The 22,635-nt window shown below is 41.7% G+C and overlaps 3 protein-coding genes and 2 long non-coding RNA genes across 5 annotated transcripts; 4 read left to right on the forward strand and 1 right to left on the reverse strand.

Moving 5' to 3' along the window:
• Positions 1-753: 753 nt before the first annotated feature.
• Positions 754-3,448, forward strand: LOC136426665 (nucleoporin NDC1-like). Its single transcript, XM_066415410.1, has 5 exons — positions 754-901; positions 1,736-1,856; positions 2,329-2,430; positions 2,906-3,089; positions 3,436-3,448. Exons 1-5 carry the CDS (start codon positions 869-871, stop codon positions 3,446-3,448), a joined length of 453 nt encoding a protein of 150 aa, XP_066271507.1. The 5' UTR covers positions 754-868.
• Positions 3,449-3,479: 31 nt separating this feature from the next.
• LOC136423396 (uncharacterized) lies at positions 3,480-4,628 on the forward strand. Its single transcript, XR_010753733.1, has 3 exons — positions 3,480-3,597; positions 3,942-4,007; positions 4,517-4,628. It is a non-coding gene; the product is annotated as an uncharacterized lncRNA (long non-coding RNA).
• A 207-nt stretch (positions 4,629-4,835) lies between these two features.
• Positions 4,836-15,966, forward strand: LOC136423404 (nucleoporin NDC1-like). The gene is made up of 9 exons (XM_066411550.1): positions 4,836-4,895; positions 5,378-5,507; positions 5,888-5,980; positions 7,484-7,565; positions 8,178-8,422; positions 8,673-8,736; positions 9,052-9,152; positions 14,528-14,694; positions 15,583-15,966. Exons 1-9 carry the CDS (start codon positions 4,867-4,869, stop codon positions 15,665-15,667), a joined length of 996 nt encoding a protein of 331 aa, XP_066267647.1. The 5' UTR covers positions 4,836-4,866; the 3' UTR covers positions 15,668-15,966.
• Positions 10,949-13,469, forward strand: LOC136423414 (uncharacterized). Its single transcript, XR_010753735.1, has 2 exons — positions 10,949-11,852; positions 12,503-13,469. It is a non-coding gene; the product is annotated as an uncharacterized lncRNA (long non-coding RNA).
• Positions 15,967-17,032: 1,066 nt separating the features above from the next.
• Positions 17,033-21,028, reverse strand: LOC136426666 (peroxidasin homolog). Its single transcript, XM_066415426.1, has 3 exons — positions 20,761-21,028; positions 18,199-19,599; positions 17,033-17,103 (listed from the first exon to the last, which is right to left on the reverse strand). The coding sequence occupies exons 1-3, from the start codon at positions 21,026-21,028 to the stop codon at positions 17,033-17,035; spliced, it is 1,740 nt and encodes a 579-aa protein (XP_066271523.1).
• Positions 21,029-22,635: the final 1,607 nt, after the last annotated feature.

Consider the following 22,635-nt stretch of genomic DNA (forward strand, 5'->3'; position numbering starts at 1 on the left):
AGAAGAAGAAGGAAGAAAGTCTAGAAAGCCTTATTGAGTCGCTTTGGGTGTGACGAACATAAAACCTATTAAGCTACGTTGAAGCGGACGTGTACGTACCTTAAGGTTTTTTTATCTTCATTTTTAAAGTATATTTGAGGTCTATAATATCATCGGCTTTTATTTGTACAAATGCCGATCTATTTTTTAAATGTAGCCAAAGATGAAATATATATTTAATGGGGCGTAGCGTGTCCTTTCCTTTCAACGTGAGTAACAAACTGGCGAGTTGTTCGGTGATGATAGTTATTGTCGCCTGGGTTGATTTTTAGCTTGCGAACTAACAACGTGTTTACAAGCGTTGTTTGACCCACTTGTACATTTCCCAGTTTTGGAAGGTGGTGCGATAAATTCAACGTTTTAGTTACTAGAAGAACTTTTTTTTTTACTTTAAAAAACACGCACAATCGCATTTTTTGCCAATTTGGTTCTAAGCTGAAGGAATTTCAGACCACTTTGGTTTAAACCTCCTTGGTTTTATATAGCGGAGCCTGAAAAGCAGTGCCGTATATGGTCATATCCTAGTTTTAAGAATATTTGAAATTTGCATCGCTGATAATCTTTTTCATTTCAATAATGTTTCGATTAGGATACAACAAATTCATCCTCCTACGTTGTTTTTGAAGGAAAGTTCAACAAACCATCAAACGTGAAATGATCCGCACGTGACGACGAATCAGCAGCTTTCGAATCGGAGGTTCGCAAACCAGCAGCTATTTTCACTACGCTACATGTGCTGATGGCGGCAGATTGAAACTGAATGACTTCCGAAGAATTTGGTGGAAAATTGAGTTCTCCTGTCTGTTATAAGCGAACATAGGAAATTAAGATGACGGCGAAGCCCCACTGGTTTATGCAAGAGGTAAGTTGCAGTGTTTTTATGGACAGAATACTCGGAACCTGTTGTATTATAGTTTGCCCCCCTCCCACTCCTCGTACAATTTTACTTTATCATAATAATAATATCAGGTGTATTTGCAGCCAGTGCCACAGGCAGGTACCCAATGTGTAGGGTAATGAGGCTGTTTTAACGTGTTCGAGGCACCTCCTCGAGCACGGGACCCCCGTTTTACGTCCCTCCCGGAAGACGATTTCGTGGAAAGCTTCGTGAGGCTACAGCAATCCGGACGTCCTTGGTTGGTCCCCCATCCAAGCACTGTCCGGACCGTGCGTTGCTTAACTTCCGAGATCGAGGGATCGGGTGTATCCAACGCGCCACGCGGCCGTAGCTCATATTAAAGATATTCGTATAACGTCGTTATAAGAAATGTATCTGCAAAGCCTTGTATGTATATTGATTGTAAACTATTATGAACCAGAGAGTTTAAAAAAAGATGTACTGTCCATGTTGAACTTGAAGCAAGGTTATGGTGACATGTCTCCAGCCGGTGTGAGTCTGTGTCAGTGTGTGTCAGTCACAGCAAGACGGATTTGATAAAACCTCTTTGGTCACAGTGTGTGTGTGTCACAGCCTGAGTGTGTGTGTGTGTGTGTGTTACTCTTGTGTCACTGTGTGTGAGCGACTCTTTGTGTGCGTGTGTGTGTGTGTGCGTGCGTGTGTGTGTGCAGATATTTGTGCGTATCTTCTGCCATCTCTGATTTTTTGCACTGAGACTGCAAGGTTTACAAAGCGTTATGGATAGTGTTGTGAAGTCTAACTGTTGACTGGGCCATACCACCTGTTCCCTGCCCACAGGTGTTCCTGTTTCGCACCATTGCCAGCCAGCTGTGGGCCGTACTACTGGTGCCGGCGGGGGTGTATGGCCTTCTACTCACAACCCAGGTGGACCTGCTGCATCCATGGCGCTGGATCATCGGTAATTTGTTTATCAAGTTACTCACTAATTCACTCTAACTCTCACTCACTCACTCACTCACTCGCCGCGGGATCATTGGTAATTTGTTTATCAAGTCACTCACTAATTCACTCTCTCACTCACTCACTCACTCACTCACTCACTCACTCGCCGCGGGATCATTGGTAATTTGTTTATCAACTCACTCACTCACTCACTCACTCACTCACTCACTCACTCACTCACTCACTCACTCACTCACTCACTCACTCACTCACTCACTCCATTCCTGTCTTTTCTACCAAGAAAGAATTCTTAAACATTAAGATTTAAACAATAAAACAAAATATTCAAAAGATTAGTTTAGATGTAGGAGTAATAAAAGGGATATGCTCCAGTACATTACGAATTTACCTTAAAATATTTCTAGACAGCTACTCTCTCAGGATTAGCTGTTGTTATTGTTCTTGACTTGTTGTTGTTTATGTTGCAGGTTGTTTGTTTAAAGCGGTGTCTCCATACAACTGGGGTTACCTCCTGCTGCTGTGGGCGGCGGTGGTGGTGGGAGGGACCAGTCACGCCAGACACCTCACAGGTAGGGATGGCAATTGCTTATAGCTGTTGTTATGATAGTGGCGTCTGTGTGGCATAGTGGCAGAGCATCCGGCTATGAACCAATGAGACCCAGGTTCAATCCCCAGTGGAGTACCCAGACATGTCCGGACATGCACCCAGACGTTGTGCCCTTGGGAAAGGCACTTAACACATATTTCTCATGTCCTAAGCCCAGCAGTAGGGTTTGGGTTGGCGTTAGGAAGGGCATCCAGCCGTAAAAACTCTTGCTACAAAAAAGTTATATCTTATCCAAGGATATGATATAGAATGTCATTGATTTTATCAGCGCATTTGCAGTTAAATTGATTTTTTTGCTAAGCAGGGAACTGTCAAAACTCTGTACCTGGGATATCAAACATATCTGACAATCTGCTTTTGAAGTTCTGTGACAATTACTGAATTAGATTTGTGTCATAACATTCTAACATGCATCTTTTGAAATTCTTTTCCTCCAGTGTCTCCCAAGATCCCCCAGACAAGACTGGCCAGGCTGGTCCAGCTGCTGAGCCCCTCCAGCTTGGTGCATGCTGGGATGCATGTCGTTATGGCGATGGTGATGTCATACTGTGCAGCAGCCCTGATTGGTCCACAGTTTTCCTCCCTGTCGCTGCCATGTCAAGGGTCAGACCAGAACTTGGGGTCAGTCTTGACTTTATTCCTCAGGAGAGGAGGTTATGTGTTTATCACTGTTTGTTTATTTATTTGTTTGTGCATGATTTGAAAAAGATCTGGATTGATATATATTTTGTTCTTGAATCGATTTGGACTAGAACTAGAGAGGAGCACTAAACTTTGAGAAAGGACTGGCCACCGATAGAAACATTTTTGAAAGGATCCTTGACCATATTATATTGCAAGATGGCAAGTCCCCCTACCAGCTTTTCTGCAAACTGCAGATAACAAAGATGTAGATAGTAGCTAGTAGTAATAATATTTGCCAGAGAAGAATTAATTGCCCTGTTTCATGTTTGTATTCTTTGAGTAGATCCTTACTTTAGGATGACTATTGGCTTATCACAATCTATAACCTTGTCTTTGGTTATTGATTTTTATCCTGGTGTATAATGTTTTCTGCAGGGACAATGTTGGACCCCTTCACTGCCTGAATGAGAAGAGTGTTTTTGTGGTATTTTCTGGAGCCTTTCTGGTAAGGAGCTGTTGTTCTAGCCACTGTGATTCCTTCAGTACCAGTTAAACTTGTAACGGTCTAACAGGCTAACATTTAGCTTTTAGGTACGTAAGACGCTGGACGTAAAGATATTTCATTGTTTTGTATAAAAGAGAGAGATATGGCTAAGGATCATACTTATCTCGTTCTTGATTGCTCATGAGAACTGACTTTGGCGTAATACACCTTGACATGTGGACATGACCCAAACTGGACGATAACTGGTAGCGCATGATAATTGGACACGTTCCGTTACACGTTAAGTGCTGTCAATTGTACTCAAATTGTTTTTTCTTGTTTTTCTTCTTTTCCTCCCATGGCAGGGCCTATGTTACAGCGTGCAGTACTTCCTACATAGCAGACACCGGCTACAGTTCCCTCTTATTCAGGTGAGGCTGGATTTTCTAACAGAAAAATGTCTGTGTTTTTTTTGGAAAAAAAGTGTGAAGACTAGCCGACTGCTGCCTACTCCTGTGTCAGGGACCACAGCAGTAGTAAAATCTATAGTAATACTGAAAACTGACTGACTGAACACTTGCGGCTAGATGTGCAAATGTTAGGTGTGACAGGTTGTTCAGTCTAATATATTGTAAATGCAATTTAATTTCGCAGCGGCTTAATGTTCATGTTTTTTACCTCTTCACCGCGAATCTAAAACCACTGCAAAAAAGCTTGTTCTGCCTGCCTTCTGCCTTGTTTCAACCACTAACTAAGAAACAGTGCGAATGCTCTGGACATTTTCTCCCTAATAGTATGGTGAAATTAAATCACAGCGAACTAAAATACATTTACAGTAACCAGCTACTACTGCCTCTTGCCCTGAAAGCTGGTTTGTTGTGCTGAAGTTAAGGGTGTTTATACTGATACAGATGAATCTTCATCCTGCGTTCCTTTCCAGCAAGCCAAGTTTTTCCGAGTGCGGACCCTCCTTCCCCAGCTGGTGATTGACTCCGCCTACCGAGTCACACGACTCTTACCAGCGTACTACCTTGGATATTATCTACTAGGTGAGTAGAGCTGGGAATACTGCCTGCATATACTCAAGATATTAGTGCCGGTAAAGTTGTAGGTGTGTAGGACTGGTATTTGAAACTAACCTACACCAGTCCATGTACTGGTTATAGGAGTTGTGGATTTTTGTTTTCTAATTGACTAACAACCAATCAACCCACTACCATGCATGTCTTTGTTTTTGTATTTACTTAAGTTTGTTCATCACCCTCTTTAGGTCACGATGTAAAGACTTGGATGTGTGCTCTGCTACAACTGAACCCAAGGTATGTGAAGAAAGTACAGTCAAACCAGCCCAAGAAGACCGCTCAGAGGACAGATCAGATCTGGTCCATGTGGACAGATGGGCCCTATAGACAGGATTCTTACTGCTTGTGTCAATGGGGAAATTTATCTAAGGGAACACCAAAAAGTGACAGGTCACACTGGTGAGGTGGTATTTATGTAGATGTGGTCACTTATACAGGTTTGACTGTACAGTTTTTTGAAGCAGTAATACTCTGCCAAAATGTCGTTAGCACCTTTGTAGAGAGGTCACAGCAAAACCCTTGAAAATAGAGACACTGCTGAGGTTTGAAGATTCACAGTGATTTGAATGTGTTAACCCGTTCCAGCCCAGTGAACATCAGCAGTCTGCACGGCCTGCTGGATGTGGGGCTGCTGTGGCGGACGGTCGTCGGGGGAACCTTCGTCTTCTGTCTGCTGGATTAATGGCTGCCATGTGTTAACTGTTTATAACTCCTTCCAGCCCAGTGGACATCAGCAGTCTGCACGGCCTGCTGGATGTGGGGCTGCTGTGGCAGACGGTCATCGGGGGAACCTTCGTCTTCTGTCTGCTGGATACTTCATGGATGCTGCTGCACATCTTCCACGCTCAGGTCGGTTTTTGTTCATGGTTTATCTGTTGTTTATTCATTTTTACCTCCATGAAAAAAATGGAGGTCTGGTACAGTTTTTGCTCTGTGTGTGTGTGTGTGTGTGTGTGTGTGTGTGTGTGTGTGTGTGTGTGTGTGTGTGTGTGTGCTTGCTTGTCCGGTGCAATAACTTAAGAACCTCTCGATGGATTGCGATGATATTTGATGTGTGGGTAGGTGTTGAGGACTAGATGGTCAAGGTCAATTGGGGGGCTCCTGGTGACCGACCTTGGTACTGCAGAACCTCCTGTTTTTGTATCTTTTGCCATGGACAGGGGAATGATTGTGTTCTGTCTGTTGCTGCACATGAAGTTTATCTTCTCTATTTCACATGTTTTGTTTAGGTTTTCAAGTTCGAGGTAACGTCCAGCCTGGCTGACCAGACCGACCGTTATCTGTCGGATGCAGTCCAGTGCCAGGATGTGCCTTTGGTCCAGGTAGTCATGCTCTCCAGAATTTTAGATATAAATCGTCTTCGTCTTCATCAAGTATGAAACTTAAGTCTCTTAACAAGTAGTGCAGAGCTTCTGTTTTGTATAATACATCATCTACCCGCTGTCAGGTAAATACAGTTGTATTGCTTTTGTTTTAAACTTTTTTGACTTCTGCATCACAAGATATAAAGATGATAATGATCTGAATCTTTGACTAGTGAAGAATGTGATGTACCCTCAAGTTGAGGATTTACTAGTAGTACAGGCCAGGGCTCGAAATAGTGGGTGCATGTGCACCCAGTGCACCCAATTTTGTAGCTGTGCACCTAATTTTTTACTGTGGGTGCACTGGTGCACCCAAATATTTTCGTACGTTCTAATGTGTAAAGGTATCACTGCACACTAGTAGACAGCATATTCTTGACATCTAAGTGTAAGAAAATAATAAAATCTTTGTTGTAGTACTTCTTTAAGATTTTGATGTTAGAATTTGAGTTAATTTCGATTTTGAAAGCTTCAAAACTGCGTGCCGAGATCGTGTGCCAAACGCGCATGAAGAGGAACAGTAAGGTGTGTCATTAGGTTTTGCTTACAATAGTTACATTCTACTTTATTTTATGTGGTGCACCCAAACATTTTTTGGTGCACCCAATTTTTTAAGTTGGGTGCACCAGTGCACCTATTCCTAAAACTGAATTTCGAGCCCTGACAGGTGACCAGATGTGCTATGCCTCTGCTACAGGAGGCTGAGAATTTAAATGTCAGCTATTGCATGTTACTGGAAAAGGTTGCAGCCAGAAATGTTAAGTCATACATGACATTGTCATATCTCCAGAGCATTCTACTTTCGGCACAGCCTTTACATAATGACAAAAAGTTTATTGCAAATTCCTGCCTGAAGGCTAATTGAAAATAACATAGATAAAAGAACAGGGTACACATGCAATAGGTATAAAAGCGGCTAAACTAGATTATAAGATATTTATAAGATATTTAAAAAAAGGTAATTGTCTATAAGTATAACTAGTGAAGGGTTTGACTTCTCTTTTTTACAATAAACAATAAACAATAAACAACAATGGAAGACTTAATGAGGTACAAGACTGTTGTGGGGTCGTGTGGTGCAACGGCAGTGCGTTCGGCTCAGAGCCAAGATGTCCCGAGTTCGAATCCTGTCGTGTCACCAATCTTGTGCCCTTGGGAAAGGCACTTTACACGACTTTCCTCACTCCACCCAGGTGTAAATGGGTACCTGACTTCGGTTGGGGAAGGTCGTATTGAGGTCACCTGGTGGCGCCGAATGGAAGTGTGGATAGCTTAGGTATATGTTGTGTATTATGTGAAACCTGTAAACCCTGCATCAATTCAGTGCTAGAAAGGCTGCCATTGTGGGTAATTTCTTACCAATAAAAACCATTAAATGTATTATGCCTTTGGATGATTCACAAGTGATGCAATGCAAGGAAACAAACAACAGTGTGTTTCCTCCCATTCCTTTACATGTAGTACCTTGGGTTCCTGGACACGGCCCTGTTAGCTCAGTTCTCACCTCAGCGCAGGAAACATATCTTCAGCCTCAGTCAACCAGGTAGGAACAGTCTTATCACAGGATATTTGGATATTTGTAGTTTCTTTTTTTCACAACCAGGTAATCTCACCTGCTGACGTTTTGGTGTCTGTCAGACACCTTCTTCAGAGCTTCTGACCTGCTTCTCGCCGCTATAAGTAGCCAAAGCAGTACTCCAGTCAGAAGCTCTGAAGAAGGTGTCTGACAGACACCGAAACGTCAGCAGTTGAGATTCTTGGTTGTGAAAAAAGAAACTCCAAATATCCTATGTTCTACCAACCAAAATTATTTTCGGAAGTCTTATCACAATTTTATGTTCTCCTTGGAAGTGAAATTGAGTTCCTATATTTTTCTTTTCCATGGATGAAAAGTCAAGTATCATCTTGTTCTTTGAGCTAGATTTTGTGTCAAATCAATTTGATGAAGAAAGTTGACCTACTGTTGCTGAATATTATATGTATTCTTGGATGAAGTTCATGTACTCTAGATTCAATCTCATTGGATTGATTGGCTGATCAAAAGTTACTTTTTTGTATTTGCTTCTAACACAGGTGACTGCTGTTAGCATGTAAAATCATTGATTTGATTGGTAAATTGATTGATCGGGCAACTGTATCGTTTTTGTCTGTTCAGGTGGCCACCCTTACGTATGGAAGACTGTCAGTACCTCCAGCCTTGCAGTGCTGGATTCCCTCACCAACCGCCTAGCAGCCTGTCGCCAGAACATCGGGGTCACAGGTCAGAGGTTAAGCCCTGACCCCTCCAGGGTTCAAGGGTCACAGAAAGCGGGAGCCGGAGGTGGGCAGGCACCAGGAAACCTGGAGAAGGTCACTCAAGGGTTGAGAAGAACGCCTGTCTTGGCGTATTTCTTACAGCAGGTGAGAAAAATGTCTTAAAGTTTTCTCATTTGTTTTTTCTTTCTTAAAGAAGTTTCTCAGTGCAATGCCACTTCTGGGCACGGAACTAACACTGTAACAGCATCTCTTCTGACCTTATCAAATTCTATTTAGGCCCAAAGCTTGCCTCTGATAGATTTACTTTTTAGGGAGACATTTTGATTTTACTTTTGTGTTGGTTGTGATCATAAGTGTCATCACCTCTAACCTTTGACCTTTGTACCCCCTCCAGCTCCCAGAAGCAGCCAGTGCAGAGCTGTTCAAGGATGCCCAGCTGGTGGTCTGGGCTCTGGAAGGTAAACATACATCTGCTTTCGCTGTTCTTTTACTCCACGGCAGGAAGGAAAAAAGATGTTTGCAGTTCAAACAATTCTGTAGCACAGTAGTTGTACACAGTATTATGGATTAGGGGTGGAGAGGTGACTGCAAAAACAAAACCACCGCAAAAGTTTCTATATTTACAGTACTTTAGACAGTAGTGTGAAGTGCTGTTCTTTAATGCATCTTTTCATTTTTGGATTCTATTTTGTAACTGTACATGATTGACTTAATGTTGTTACCCCTTGACCTGCCATTTAACCCTTTCACCTCTGACCCTTGACCCCCTGCAGGCCTGTCCCACCTGGTGGCAGCCTCCTACACTGAGGACACCTACGGAGTGGTGCAGAAGTCTCTACCTGACATCCTCACTGCCATGATGAGCCTGCACGAGGTCAGTAGTGTTTTGGCAACATGAGAAATGTAACCTATCCAAATCAAGTATCCCTCCGCTCCGGTATAGAAGACATCTCACATGTTAGGTATGGGGATTGATATCAGGTGTAAGTGGGAAGTCCTTCACTGACGGAGCCGATCTCTTCCAAACGTTTTTTTTTTTTAAAGTCGCCTCCTTCTCTTCCCTTCACCGACGCATCCGTCCCCTGACCCCGTCCACTTGACTCATCCTGTCCTTGCTTGTCCTTGTCTTCCTGTGCTCCTCATTTACGATTGAAATGGCACTACCTGGATTTCCTTTGTTCTGTACCTTTTATAGCCCTGTATACACGTGGCATGCCTCACCTGTTTTCCCTAATCTATCTTACCTGTTCTTGATGAGATTTGTTTGTATTCTGCACCTGCGCAAGGGATTACTTGATTAGAATAGGAGGACTGGTATAGTTTTCACTTTGTCGTGCCTTTGAGTGCGAGTCGATGAAGATTAGACATCCAGGTAATAAGATACGCCAAAAAAGCAGTTACTCAAACAACTGGATATGATTTTGGAAACGGTCAGACGTTTCAAGTAGCATCCACTACTTTTCGTCAGTGACTGTGAGCAAGATCAGTCGAACAGCAGGTTTACAGTGCAAGTGATTGTAATGATATTTATGTTTAGCCATACCTAGTATGGCTCAACATATTGTTTTTGTTCATGTTCTTCTTCTTCTCCTGCCAAATCTTCAAATGGATTCAACTCCGCCATTTTTTAATCAACCGACCTGAAATTTGGCATGGAGGTAAAGAAAGCAAATACCCTCAGGTGATTTTAAAATTGCTTTGAAACAGCCCTTAAAATCATTTTTATGGAGGTTTTTTGGGGCATTTTTAGGCAATTTTTATATTTTTGGCTCCTGTGGCCTGGTTTTACAAGCAAATGACCTGACATTCGGTACAAGGGCGCCTTGAACATGTCCCTACAGGATTTCAATCACAATTCTGGTGTACATCACTTCAAAATGCTTCATTTTGGGGACTTTTGGGCCCATTTTCAGACCAAAAACAGGCCAAAAGTGGTATCCCCGTTCCATGTTCTATTTGCTGCTGGCGAAGGAATCCATGTTCTATCTAAGGATCCCCGCATTCCATTTGCTACTGGCCAAAGAACGCGTGTTCTATTTAGGTCACCTGAGGTCATATTGCAGGAACACACGCAAGCCTTTGCAGTAAGATTACTAAGAAGCTCTTGGGGTCTCGCAGAACTTGTAGAGAGAATTTTTTTTGCACGGGTGATTTTGGAACAGTCAATTTATGCATCGGGAGGGAGATTGGCGAAGTATGATGCTCTCGCAAATGTTGCCTTTCTACATGCAGTTAATATTTCGATTTGCCCAGGCATTATTTTGGGACAGCCCACTTCTTGCATGGGGAGGAGTATGGCTAAACATGCTGTATTTGCTCAGGGGCAAATGACGGCCTTTCTAGTCTGGTTCTTCTTCTTCTTCTCCTCCTCCTGACAAATCTTCAAATGGCTACTACTCCGCCATTTCTTACCCAACCGACCTGAAATTTGGCATGGAGGTAAAGATGGCGAATACCCAAAGGCCCTTTTTTAATCGTTTTGAAACAGGCCTTAAAATCATTTTTATGGAGGTTTTTTGGGGCATTTTTAGGCAATTTCTATATTTTTGGCTCCTGTGCCCTGGTATTACAAGCAAATGGCCTGGAATTCGGCACAAGGGTGCCTGGGACATGTCCCTACAGGACTACATTTCTGGTGTACATCACTTCAAAATGCTACGTATGGGGGACTTTTGGACCCATTTTCAGACCAAAAACGGGTCAAAAGTGCTGTCCCCGTTCCATGTTCTATCTAAGAATCCATGTTCTATCTAAGGTTCCGGGCGTTCCATTTGCTGCTGGCCAAAGAACATGAGTTCTTTTCTGGTTACCTGAGGTCATGTTGCAGGTAAACACGCAAGCCTTTGCAGTAAGAAGCTCTTGGCGTCTCGCAGTGTAGTAGGGGTGGCGCAGATCCCGAAATTTGTTCTCCGGCCCCGTCAAAACCGAAAAATGCGCCAAATTCAAGGCGTACGATCTGATACATAACGGTCAAAAATCGCTTATAATTTTATACCAGTAGTTAAAGAAGGTTCTTAACTCAATATCTGTGAAGGATTTACTAAAATACCGTCAACCATAAGCGAGAAATCGCCCATCGGGTTACGCGCATTTCGCCCGCGGGAGCGGGTGCACCCGCTTCCCGGTCACGCACTTGGGGAGGGCCGGCTTCGCGCCGATCCAAATACGGATCGTTACGTCACTCGTAAACAAGAAAACTAGTCGCCAATTTGTAGCCAGCATTACGATCTACAAAATGATGTAAGTGGTCAGCTTGTGCGACTTTCATTGGTGAAAATATTCACATTTTGATTTTTCAAATCGAAATTCCGGAGGGAGGTACCCCTTTAAAAAAAATTTCGACATTGGTATCGTTGGAAAATTCAAGAGATTGTTGTTATTTTGGTACCAAATTCGCATATATTCGAGCCATGGTGGGCTCCGTAATCGGCTGATACTTTTAAAATTGCGAGCCAATTTTGGGAAGGAAGCAAGATGGTGGACGGCGGCCTGGGCGCTACAGACCGCTGTAGTTCGGAGCCGATTACGTCGGCATCGGGCCAAAATACGGACACTTCTACCACCCAAATGCCAGGTAATGTCTTTTTCCAAGTCTGTACGTAGTTTTATGTGGGTTTTGGGTTATTTTTATGTCAAATTTGACGGCATGATTATCGGTAAACACTGTTGTTTTTGTATGCCGCATGGTAGCTCAAATAATTTGAATTTGCCGTTTTAATACGTGGATTTTCGTGCCAGTGGTTGCATGTATGATTACTATAAATCATTTTCAACTTGCGCCCTTAATGGATGCATTTGGTTCCTGTTTTTTTTTGCTAGTGCCGTAATCTAAACTTAAAATGCAGAAAACTGTACTTGCTATCCTCACCTTCTGACGTCACTGCTAGGGCGAGGGGGGCGGCGGGGATGCCCAGCTGCCCTCTACTCGAGTCGTAGTTTCCGTTGTAATTTATTTTATGAGTAGAAGTATAAACCTCACTTGACAGAACTATGCTGGTCTGTTAAGTTTATTAAGTTGTTACATTTATAATGAATGATAGCCTTTATTATTGTATGCAATTACCAGTACTACTTAGTATAAATGTATGGTAGCTAATGGAGGAAATAAAGTACCTAAGTATCCAAGTTTCATATTTATCTCATCATAGATTGTTTGAAATATGTGTCTGCCATGAATGTATTATATAGTTTGAATTTCAACAGACGTTTTCTCTTTTGACACAGGAATGAAGAGAGTGAAGAGGAGGAAAGTGATGAAGAACCAACAGAACTGCCAGTGAACTAGAAGACGAGACTAGATATAATTTCTATTTGCCGTAAATAACTGTAGTTTTGGTACATAACGAAAGAGAACTTCAGTAACTTCTACCCTTGTAGTGATCAGCATGTGTGTCTTGGTTATCTCAGCTGGATAGAGAAACCATACAAAAAGTAGATTTAGCTTTTGTAGTTGATTCAACTGTAGAAATAGTTCCAGACCAGGGAAGCAATGGCCACCTGTTCCATGATCCAGTTGTCTGATTCCCGTAAAATTGAAATATAATACATGTACATGTACGTATGTACTTTGCCACTCAACTGCCCTGCAACAAGAAACGAAATTCCTGCAGTGAAAAAAGGGGAAGAAATGAAATGAATGCTGGATATTGAATTGTCGGACCAATATTGCAGATTGTACAAAGAATGATATCAGTGTGTACAAATGTAAATATATAGCATTGGGTAATACATGTAGTTCAATATTTCTGGATCAGATTATATTTTTGAGGCTAAAATTGGAATCAGCATGTGTCTAAACCTCTGTGTACCACGTTTTTTTCTTTTGGTGTATCTTCAAGTATAAGGAAGATATGCAAGTTGCATATTTAATTAGCGGATGCACATCTTATTACCTCAGGAAATCAATTATTCATCATAATTCATAATTTCTGAAGCAGATATATAGATTTTATGGCCGCCATATTTAGATTCAGCATGTTACAGAACCCATGTATGCCAAGTTGTTTCCTTGTATATTGTACGGTTACAGAGATATCGCAATCTTGCATATTTAAGATGTCCTGTGCCCATGTCCATTTTTTTCCCACTTTTGGTGATATTTTGAGATGAGAAATCTAAAGAAACGATGAAGGCAAAGCTACAAGCTTTAAGGACTTGTTAATATCATTGTAAATAAAGAGAATGCAGCTTATTTGGTGCTTCTATTGTGAATTATTACTGAGTTATGACAGTTTTAAGATATTACATTTTAACGGTTTTTACGGATTCCGGAGAATTTGAGGACTAATTCTCAGACCTTTGAATGGCCGTAACTCGCTAACGGTATGTCCGATTTTGTTGAAACAAAAAACATTCTGTTTCTTTCACAAATACCTATCAGATGACACCAAGTTTAAAAAGATATGAAGAGTTTGAAATTTTTGTTTTTGCACGGGTGATTCTGGAACAGTCAATTTATGCATCGGGAGGGAGATTGGCAAAGTATGATGCTCTCGCAAATGTTGCCTTCCAACATGCAGGTAATATTTCGATTTGCCCAGGAGTTATTTTGGGACAGCCCACTTCTTGCATGAGGAGGAGTATGGGCGAAACATGCTGAATTTGCTCTTAAAGCAAATGACGGCCAGTCTAGTTGGTGATTGCGATTATATGGGTTTAATTATAACACGTGGGCCCTACATGGCCAAGAACCGCTAGACAGAGGAAAGCCTGGAATCTGACAAGGGAGGGGTTCCTCCAAAGGAGCCATGACACCCTGAAATGATGACGATTATATGGGTAGGTGTTGTGAACCAGACGGTCAAGGTAAAATGAAATTGAAGGTAATTTCGGGCCTCCTGGTGGCCGACCTTGGTACTGCAGCAGAACCAATTATTGTATCTGTGGTCTTGGACATGCTGTGGTCTTTATTTCCTCGATGAAAGGTAGATCTCGATGTAAAGAAGAAGTGGTATAGGTTTGGTCCCCCTATCAGCTTGTTTTTTTATGAATTTGCTCAGTGCAAACTTGGTACTTTCATGGCTATTGTTGTGATGAACTTACCATCTCACTTCTTGACCATCAAACAGCATGTACAAGAATCTTAAAATATGTCAGGGAGCCGTTAGATCTTCAAAATGTTGTTTTACAAATTTGAAATTGACAGTTGAAATTCAGAGTGGAACATCAGGATTAAAGAGATGACAAACCAAGAACTTTTACTTTAAATTTATTCTTTTTAATCTTTTTCTCCATTTATTTCATCCACAGGCACTGGACCGACATTTCAAGATGCCCTTGGCAGGAAGTCGCCCCTCCCAACATGCTCGGTTGTCATGCCAACGGGACGTTTCCGGGCAGAACACACGCTTTTCCCTGCTGCCTGCTTCCACCACAGCCCTGCATCATATTGTCAACGTCTTCGGCAAACATGCAGAGTAGGTGTCTTCATAAGTTACAATTATCGTTATCAGCAACACCTTTTGTAGCATCGTGTGGTACAATCGGTAGGGTGTTTCGCCCAAAACCGAGAGGTCCCGGGTTCAAGACCACCGATATGCCCCAATGTTGTGCCCTTGGGAAAGGCACTTAACACGACTTTCCTCACTTCACTCAGGTGAAAATGAGTACCTACATGTAGCTTCTATTAGGGACGTCCCTCGGATAGGATGCTAAATGTAGGTCCCGTATTTGAGGAGAGGCACGTTAAAGAACCTGCATCATATTGTCAACGTCTTCGGCAAACATGTGGAGTAGGTGTCTTCCTGCAACTTCACAAGTTACACATTTTAAAGTTCAAAACCTTCTCATATCTTTCGATGTACTGGGGCAGTGCCCATCTCTGTTTCTACAGCCTTTGGGCCACGCAGGCCACTACAGTCTGGGGTTAGTCCACTGGTAGTAATAGTGGAGTGTGTTCAACCGCCATATACGGTCTCATAAATCTTTCTCGTAAGTGATATAAGCAGAGAAAGCAGTGTTTGCCATTTCTATCCAGTCTGTGGTATGAAAAGCATATTGTCAATGCGTTCGGCGAGCAAATGGAGTAGGTATCCTAAAGGGACAACTCAACAGATTCATGATTAAGAAACTACATAATTATATAAAGTGCAGCACCAATAAGCTTGTTTATGGCTACAATTGCGAATGTGCAGTCTGGCATGTTTGGACACGTTTTAATATTGACTGGCTTTTTATGTCATGTATTCGTATAGCTGTTGTAACTGCCATTAGGTGTAACACACCAGCTAGTAGCACACACCCAAAAAAGGTAGTAAATATGTGACTGTAGGCACTGCTAACTCGATGTTTGTTTATTTTTTCAGGTCCATCCCTTTGTCATCAGAGCATAAACAAAAGCTGAGGCTTTTCCTGCCTCAAAAAGATGCGACAGGAGTCCCCAGGAGCTAGGCTTTGTACACTCCCTCTCACCAGAATGTTACAGGATGTAGAATAATAGAATGCTGTAAATCTTGTAATCTTGAATTTTTATTCTTGAGGTGACCTCTCAATCAATATGACACAGCAGCTCATGTAAATGCATTTACTTTTGTGATCGTATAGCTCATTTACTTATATTGTCAACACACATCCACAGACACACACACACACACACAGACACAATCACACACGCAGAATACACAATGTAACCTCGTCAGAAGTAAAAGAATCACTTTAATACGTTCAATAAACTTTACATCACTCAGAAATGTCTTTGATTCTTGGTGATGATGACCAACGATTGTCATTCTAACGGCTATTAGTGTTTGAAACAAGAAGGAGAAAGTAATTCATAGTAACATTACAAAGTTAAAGTTTGATAGACCTACTCCTTTCATACTTATAAACCACTAGCCTGATTTATGCCCTTACACTAGTGCTGCGCACCTAAACTTGACATCAGGTGATAGTACAGGTACCGGTACAGAGGTTTAGGTACAGGTCCGGACCTGTACCTGTACCTGAACAATTGGAAAAATTAGCATGTGTTTTTCTGAACTTCTTCAATGACGAAACATAAACTGTTTTCAACTTGTCAGTATCTTTATTCAAAGAACATAATTAGGTTTCCTACCACCAAACTCCCTTGGCCTTGCTATCAAAACTCCCAACCTGCCTGAATGATCTGTTGCATATTAGTTACGTTGTTCCAAGGTATTGGTCACGTTTGGTGTTGCATGAGGTCAGGAGATCAGTCACAAAATAAGCACATACTTAGTGTAAATTTATATCGGAACAGTACCGGTACTGAATGATCCGGTATTTTCGACCTGTACCGAATCGATTTTTACGGTACAGTACCGGTACACAGTACCTGTACGCAGCACTACCTTACACTGTATAGACTGGTTAAGATTTCATGTCTGGCATACTGCCTTAGTGACTACATAACCCAATTATTGCTGCACCACATATTACTTACTTACATATTGCTACAATATTGCTACAATCAAAATACATCATTTCTCTGAACAACTTTATGTTTTTAAGATAAACATTTTGAAGAAACTACATGACAATTACAAATTAATCTCCTTGGCAAACCTTGCTGTGAACCTGTAATATAATACACAGCAAGAATCGGAAAGTAAATATATAAAAACATCAAAGCACAGAAATAACAGACTGTTGCTATATCAGTACGCTTAAGCTTTGACATTTTTGGTTACACTTGATTGATTAAGCATTGTCGTTCTCATGTATTAACAAGAGAATGCTAATGGCCGCTATGATATATATGATATACAAGTAGAAGAGAAGAAAAGTTTCAAAATGTCATCTCTCGTTCCCATAGACGAGAAGAGAGTCGGCAGACTCCGTTTTCTCGTGCTCGTTGCCGTATATTACTGGAGAAGCGGAGGCAACCCCAGATTCTTCGTTCTCATGGACTACCTGATAGGCATGAGATATTACCTCTTCGTGTTCAATGCCATAGATACGTCGAGAAATAGCAGAAACAACCTTCTCGTTTCCATAGACGCCCTGGGAAGCAGATGCTTCCGTCTCATGTTCATTACCATAGATACGTCGAGAAGTAGTAGAAACAACCTTCCCGTTTCCATAGACTTCCTGGGAAGTAGATGCTTCCACCTCATGTTCGTTACCATGATAGATACGTCGAGACGTAGCAGACACAACCTTCCCGTTTCCATAGACGTCCTGGGAAGCAAATGATTGGCCACTACCATAAATGCGTCGAGACGTAGCAGAAACAACATTCTCCTTTCCATAGACGTCCTGGGAGGCAGATTCCTCCACTTCATGCTCATTATCATAAATGCGTCCAGACGTAGCTGACACAACCTCCTCGTTTCCATAGACGTCCTGGGAAGCAGATGATTGGCCACTACCATAAATGCGTCGAGACGTAGCAGGAACAGCATTCTCCTTTCCATAGACTACATAAGAAGCATCGGATGCTACCTTCTCATGTTCCTCACCATAGATGATATGAGAAGCAGAGGATTCTACGTTCTCATCATCATTCTTACACACAGGAGTGTCTTGTTCATGCTGGGAATCATCAGATATCACTACCCCCTTATTATTTACATGCATGGAAATACGATGCTCTGTAGCAGAACTCACAGGTAATATCCCCTTATGAGCATATTCATGCTCGCTTATTGACTGGCCAGCTACAATATTTACAGCTTCCGTTTCATCCTTAACATGACAATGATTGTCGTTTGCAAACGTATCAGCGTGTTCTCCAGCAACAGATCTGATATGATGATTTTCATACACGTTAATTTGCTGCCCTGTTACATCATCAACACTATCATTTTCAGACATAGCCTCTTGTTGCCCAGCTACAGAATGAACTAATTCTCTTTTATCATCGATATCAACACTATTATTTTCATCCATATTAATTTGTTGCCCAGCTACAGAATCAACTGATTTTGTTTCATCATCAACATCATAATTTTCATACATACCAGTGTGTTGCTCAGCTACATCATCTACTGAGACTATTTCATCATCAACATTATCATTTGCATACATATTAGGTTGTTGCCCAGAATCAGCAGATCCAATATTCTCCTCATCATTTTCATACACGCCAAGTTGTTCTACAGCTACATTATCGACATTATCGTTTTCATACTTGTTTAGGTGTTTCTCAGAAGCAACAGATTCTGTTTCAGCATTTTCATACACATCGACTTGTTGCCCTTCTACATTATCAACAACTGCTGGATCATCAAAATCCTCATGATTTTCATATGCTATATTTTGTTGCCCAGTCTCATCATTAAGATCGACAGTCATCCCGACAGCATTTGCCAATGCAAAGCTTCTCGTGCCACCGGGAATGGTCAAAGTTATGCCTGCTCTGACAATAGCTGTTGGGATCACAGCATGCTTGATTTTTTTGGACCTTTTGTAATACCAAAGAGCCATGGCAATGGAACACATGATTAGCAGTCCCAACAAGACCCCACTAATCAGAACAGGAATAGATAGAAATGTTGGGTCAGTGTCAATACTATCAATTGGAAAAAAAGTTGTCGTCTTCGTCGTTACTGTAGACGACGTAGAAGGCAAAAATTGGGTGTAAACTGACGATGGGATTTGGACACCAACATATAGCGAAGCGGAGGTAGAGCCATTAAGACCTGCTGCAATGCAAACGTACAGACCGGCATCTACTGCGGTAACATTTCTTACGATGATGGTACCATTAGCCTCCACAGTCACCCTCCCACCTGACTTAACAGTTGCATTCTTTCCAGATGGGAGGGTGAATGTGATGTCTGGTGTTGGGATTCCTTCAGCCTCACAGTCTAAATGGCGTATTTCCCCTAGTACCCATGTCGTGTTTTCATCCCCTTTAAAGCTCACAATTCTTGGTTCTTCACAGATCAGATCTGTGCGTTTGATATTTTCAAGGTTTTGTCCACTGACGTTGTCGGGACCCACACAAATAATATCTCTGCCCCTATAATAGCGCAGATTCTGAAGTAAATTTAGCACAATTTGCCTAAAGGGAACAATTCTACAGTCGCACTGCCAGGGGTTGCTGGACAGGTCCAAGAATTTGAGCTGAGAATTAAGAATTGAACTGAGACCCGGCTGAATGTGCGTTATCTGATTATGGTCTAGATCTAACCATCCAAGCTTATTTAGATTTGAGAATGTATCGGGTTGAATGTTAGCTATCCGATTGTGGGATAGATGCAAGTTGAGGATCAGGTTTGAAAACGCCCCAGGTTTGATGTTTGTTATATGGTTGTAGGACAAATCCAACCATTTGATATTTGGGTTTGAGAATGCACCGGGTTGAATTTCAGTTACGTTGTTATAGCTAAGGCGGAGGTCTTTGAGACTGGGTAGATCTGAGAATGCACCGGGATGAATGTAGGTTACCTGATTATGTTCTAGCCTCAACAGTCGGAGCTGGGGTAAATTTGAGAATGTTCCAGGCTGAATCTGGGTCATCTCATTATGATGGAGGTGCAATTTCTCGAGCTTGAGTAGATTTGAGATCGCACCAGGCAAGATACGGGTTATCGTATTATTCTCCAGGGCAAGATGTGCGACCTGGGGTAAATTTGAGAATGTTCCAGGCTGAATCTCGGTTAGTTCATTATTCTTTAGGTCCACTTTCTCGAGTTTGAGTAGATTTGAGAATGCGCCAGGATGGATACAGGTTATCTGATTATGGTAAAGGGGCAAGTCCTTGAGCTTTGGTAGATTTTGAAACACTCTAGGTTGAATGTGGGTGATTTTATTATGGCTAAGGGCCAACCATGTGAGCTGTAGTAGATTTGAGAATGTACCGGGCTGAATGTGGGTTATCCGATTGTTTGAGAGAAACAATTGGTCAAGTTTGAGTAAATTTTGAAAAGCCCCAGGTTGTATCTTTGTTATCTGGTTGTTGCACAGAGACAAATCGAGAAGCTGAGGCAGGTTTGAGAACGTATCAGGTTGAATTTCTGTTATCTGGTTGTGGCACAGGTCCAACTCTTCGAGCTTCAGGTTGGAGAAGGTACCGGGATGAATTTTAGTTAGGTTGTTGTTTCGCAGGTCCAGATTTTGGAGCCTTGTGACATTTGAGAATGCACCCGGAAGAATGTTTGTAATCTGGTTGAAGCACAGGTGCAACTCTGGAAGCTGGAGAAGATTTGAGAAGGTATCGGGCCGAACGGTTGAAAACTGGTTATGGTCAAGATGCACATCTTGGAGCTGAGCCAGATTTGAGAATGGACCAAGCTGAATGTCAGCTATCTGGTTGAACTGAAGGTTCAAAGCATTGAGTCGGGGAAGATTTGAAAATGCATGAGGTTGAATGTGGTTTATTCGGTTCTCAGAAAGGTATATCAATGTGAGCTGCGACAAATTTGAGAACGTACCAGACTGGATTTTAGTTAATTGGTTGTTTTCTAGTGTCAATGATAAGAGCTGGTGAAGATTTGAAAATGCATGAGGATGGATGTGGGCTAATTGGTTATCGGACAGGTCCAATGTTTGGAGATGGTTTAGATTTGTGAATATACCTGACGGAATGTTGGTTAGATTATTGTTTCGTAAATTCAATTTCTCCAACTTCGTGTACCTTGAGAAGCCAGACTCGTGTAATGATTTGATGACGTTGGATTGTAAGCCGAGAAAGGTGAGTCGTGGGCTTAGATCTTGCGGAACACTGCGAAGGTCGTAGCCGGAGCAGAGACATCTGGTGTACGGGTGATAACAGTAGCTGTTACAGGGTGTGGACGGTCCAGTTCCCATGAAGATGATGAGCAGTAGGACCAGAAGTCTCGACATGTTCCACATTTGCTCTATAAAAGGAAGAGAAAACGATAAAAACGCTCAACTGCAAAGTAATTTTTCTCTTCCAAATTTAGCCAAAACGGCCATGTCGGTTGTGGACAGATTGGAAATTTAGTACCCTCAAATGTACATCTGACGATACGCGTTACACATCAAGGATACCAGTGGAGACATCTGTTCCATAACAAATGCTATGGACCTTCTTAGAGTTCAACCAGATTTCCATGATATCATTGACTCAATAGATCATCGCATAATGTACATGATATTTGCACAATGACAACCCAAACCTTCCTTAAGAGATCATACATTTCATTTTTGATTGTGCAGATTAAGAACTTGTTTACAATGGCATTCACAATGTAAATACATCGGCCTTATCCAAATCAACCTACATGCTAAAAATCATGTCTCTTCTGGAGTTATCCTCTACTTTAAACCTCATCCGACCGACATTTGTGACAAATCTGGTCCAAACGGACCCCATTTTGTTTTGCTCCTTCATATATTTCAGGTGGATTTTTTGTCAGTAGTGCACATACACTGTTTCAATATGGAGAATATTTTGATAAGTTCTGGTTCAATTATTATTGCCCATTATCATAATTCATACAGACAATGCGGAGAACAAGTATTTTGCTTTAAAAATCTACAATTATACCCCCCCTATTCCAACAGCTTAGTGTCCTATCATTTCACTTAACAATAATATCACGTCCAAATGGATTCTGAGAGCATAGAATGTTACTGAATAAGGAATATTATCATGTGAAAAATAAAGATATTATCATTTGATTATGCACCATGGTCTACCATCTAGGCACACACATACTTAATATACTCTCGTCGATATACATCACAAAAATCTTGTCTGCTGGCTATTTTTGTTATTATCATGATTTTTCCAAGATGAATAAAAACCGCATTTTACACTCAAATGCTCCACCTATTTTTGAAAATGTTGGTATCTTACCTTTCTACGCAAAAGTAACCTGTTGCTATAATAGCACTGTTATTAGACAGAAATCTATTTCATATTACGTACATTGTATTAGACAAATAGAATGCAAGATCATCTAGGGTTCGTTTGACCACAGCGGACAGCACGCAAACTTTAGAGTATAACTCTATACAAAAATTAGCCAATCTCGGTAAATTTATCAGAAGTTGTATATACGTAAGACATATGTACACAACTAAACCCAGAGAATGAGTTTTTCTACGACGAAAAATGTTGATTTGGCACACATTAATACACGCCTGGGGTCCAAACGGACCCCATACGGTGGGATGAGGGTTAATGTCCTCAAACACCCCTGCAGTCAATAAATAGCTGCTGCCGCTATGGGGACCAAACCTCTACCACTTGTCCCTGTCACCGAACAATCATGAACATAACATGTCCAGGATGGAAGGTGTGAAACGTACCCCCAAAAGACTAGAGGGACAAAAAATCTAAACATTTCATTGAAAGGCCAAGAGTTTGCTGCATATGAATTTCCATCATAATCAGTCAAAATCTTCTTTAAGTTCTGCTGTTCGGGAACCATGCGCGCGCGCACGCACGCACACACACACACAAAAAAAACGCACGCACACAC

The sequence above is a fragment of the Branchiostoma lanceolatum genome, chromosome 1 (assembly GCF_035083965.1).
Source record: "Branchiostoma lanceolatum isolate klBraLanc5 chromosome 1, klBraLanc5.hap2, whole genome shotgun sequence".
Classification (NCBI taxonomy): Eukaryota; Metazoa; Chordata; class Leptocardii; order Amphioxiformes; family Branchiostomatidae; genus Branchiostoma; species Branchiostoma lanceolatum.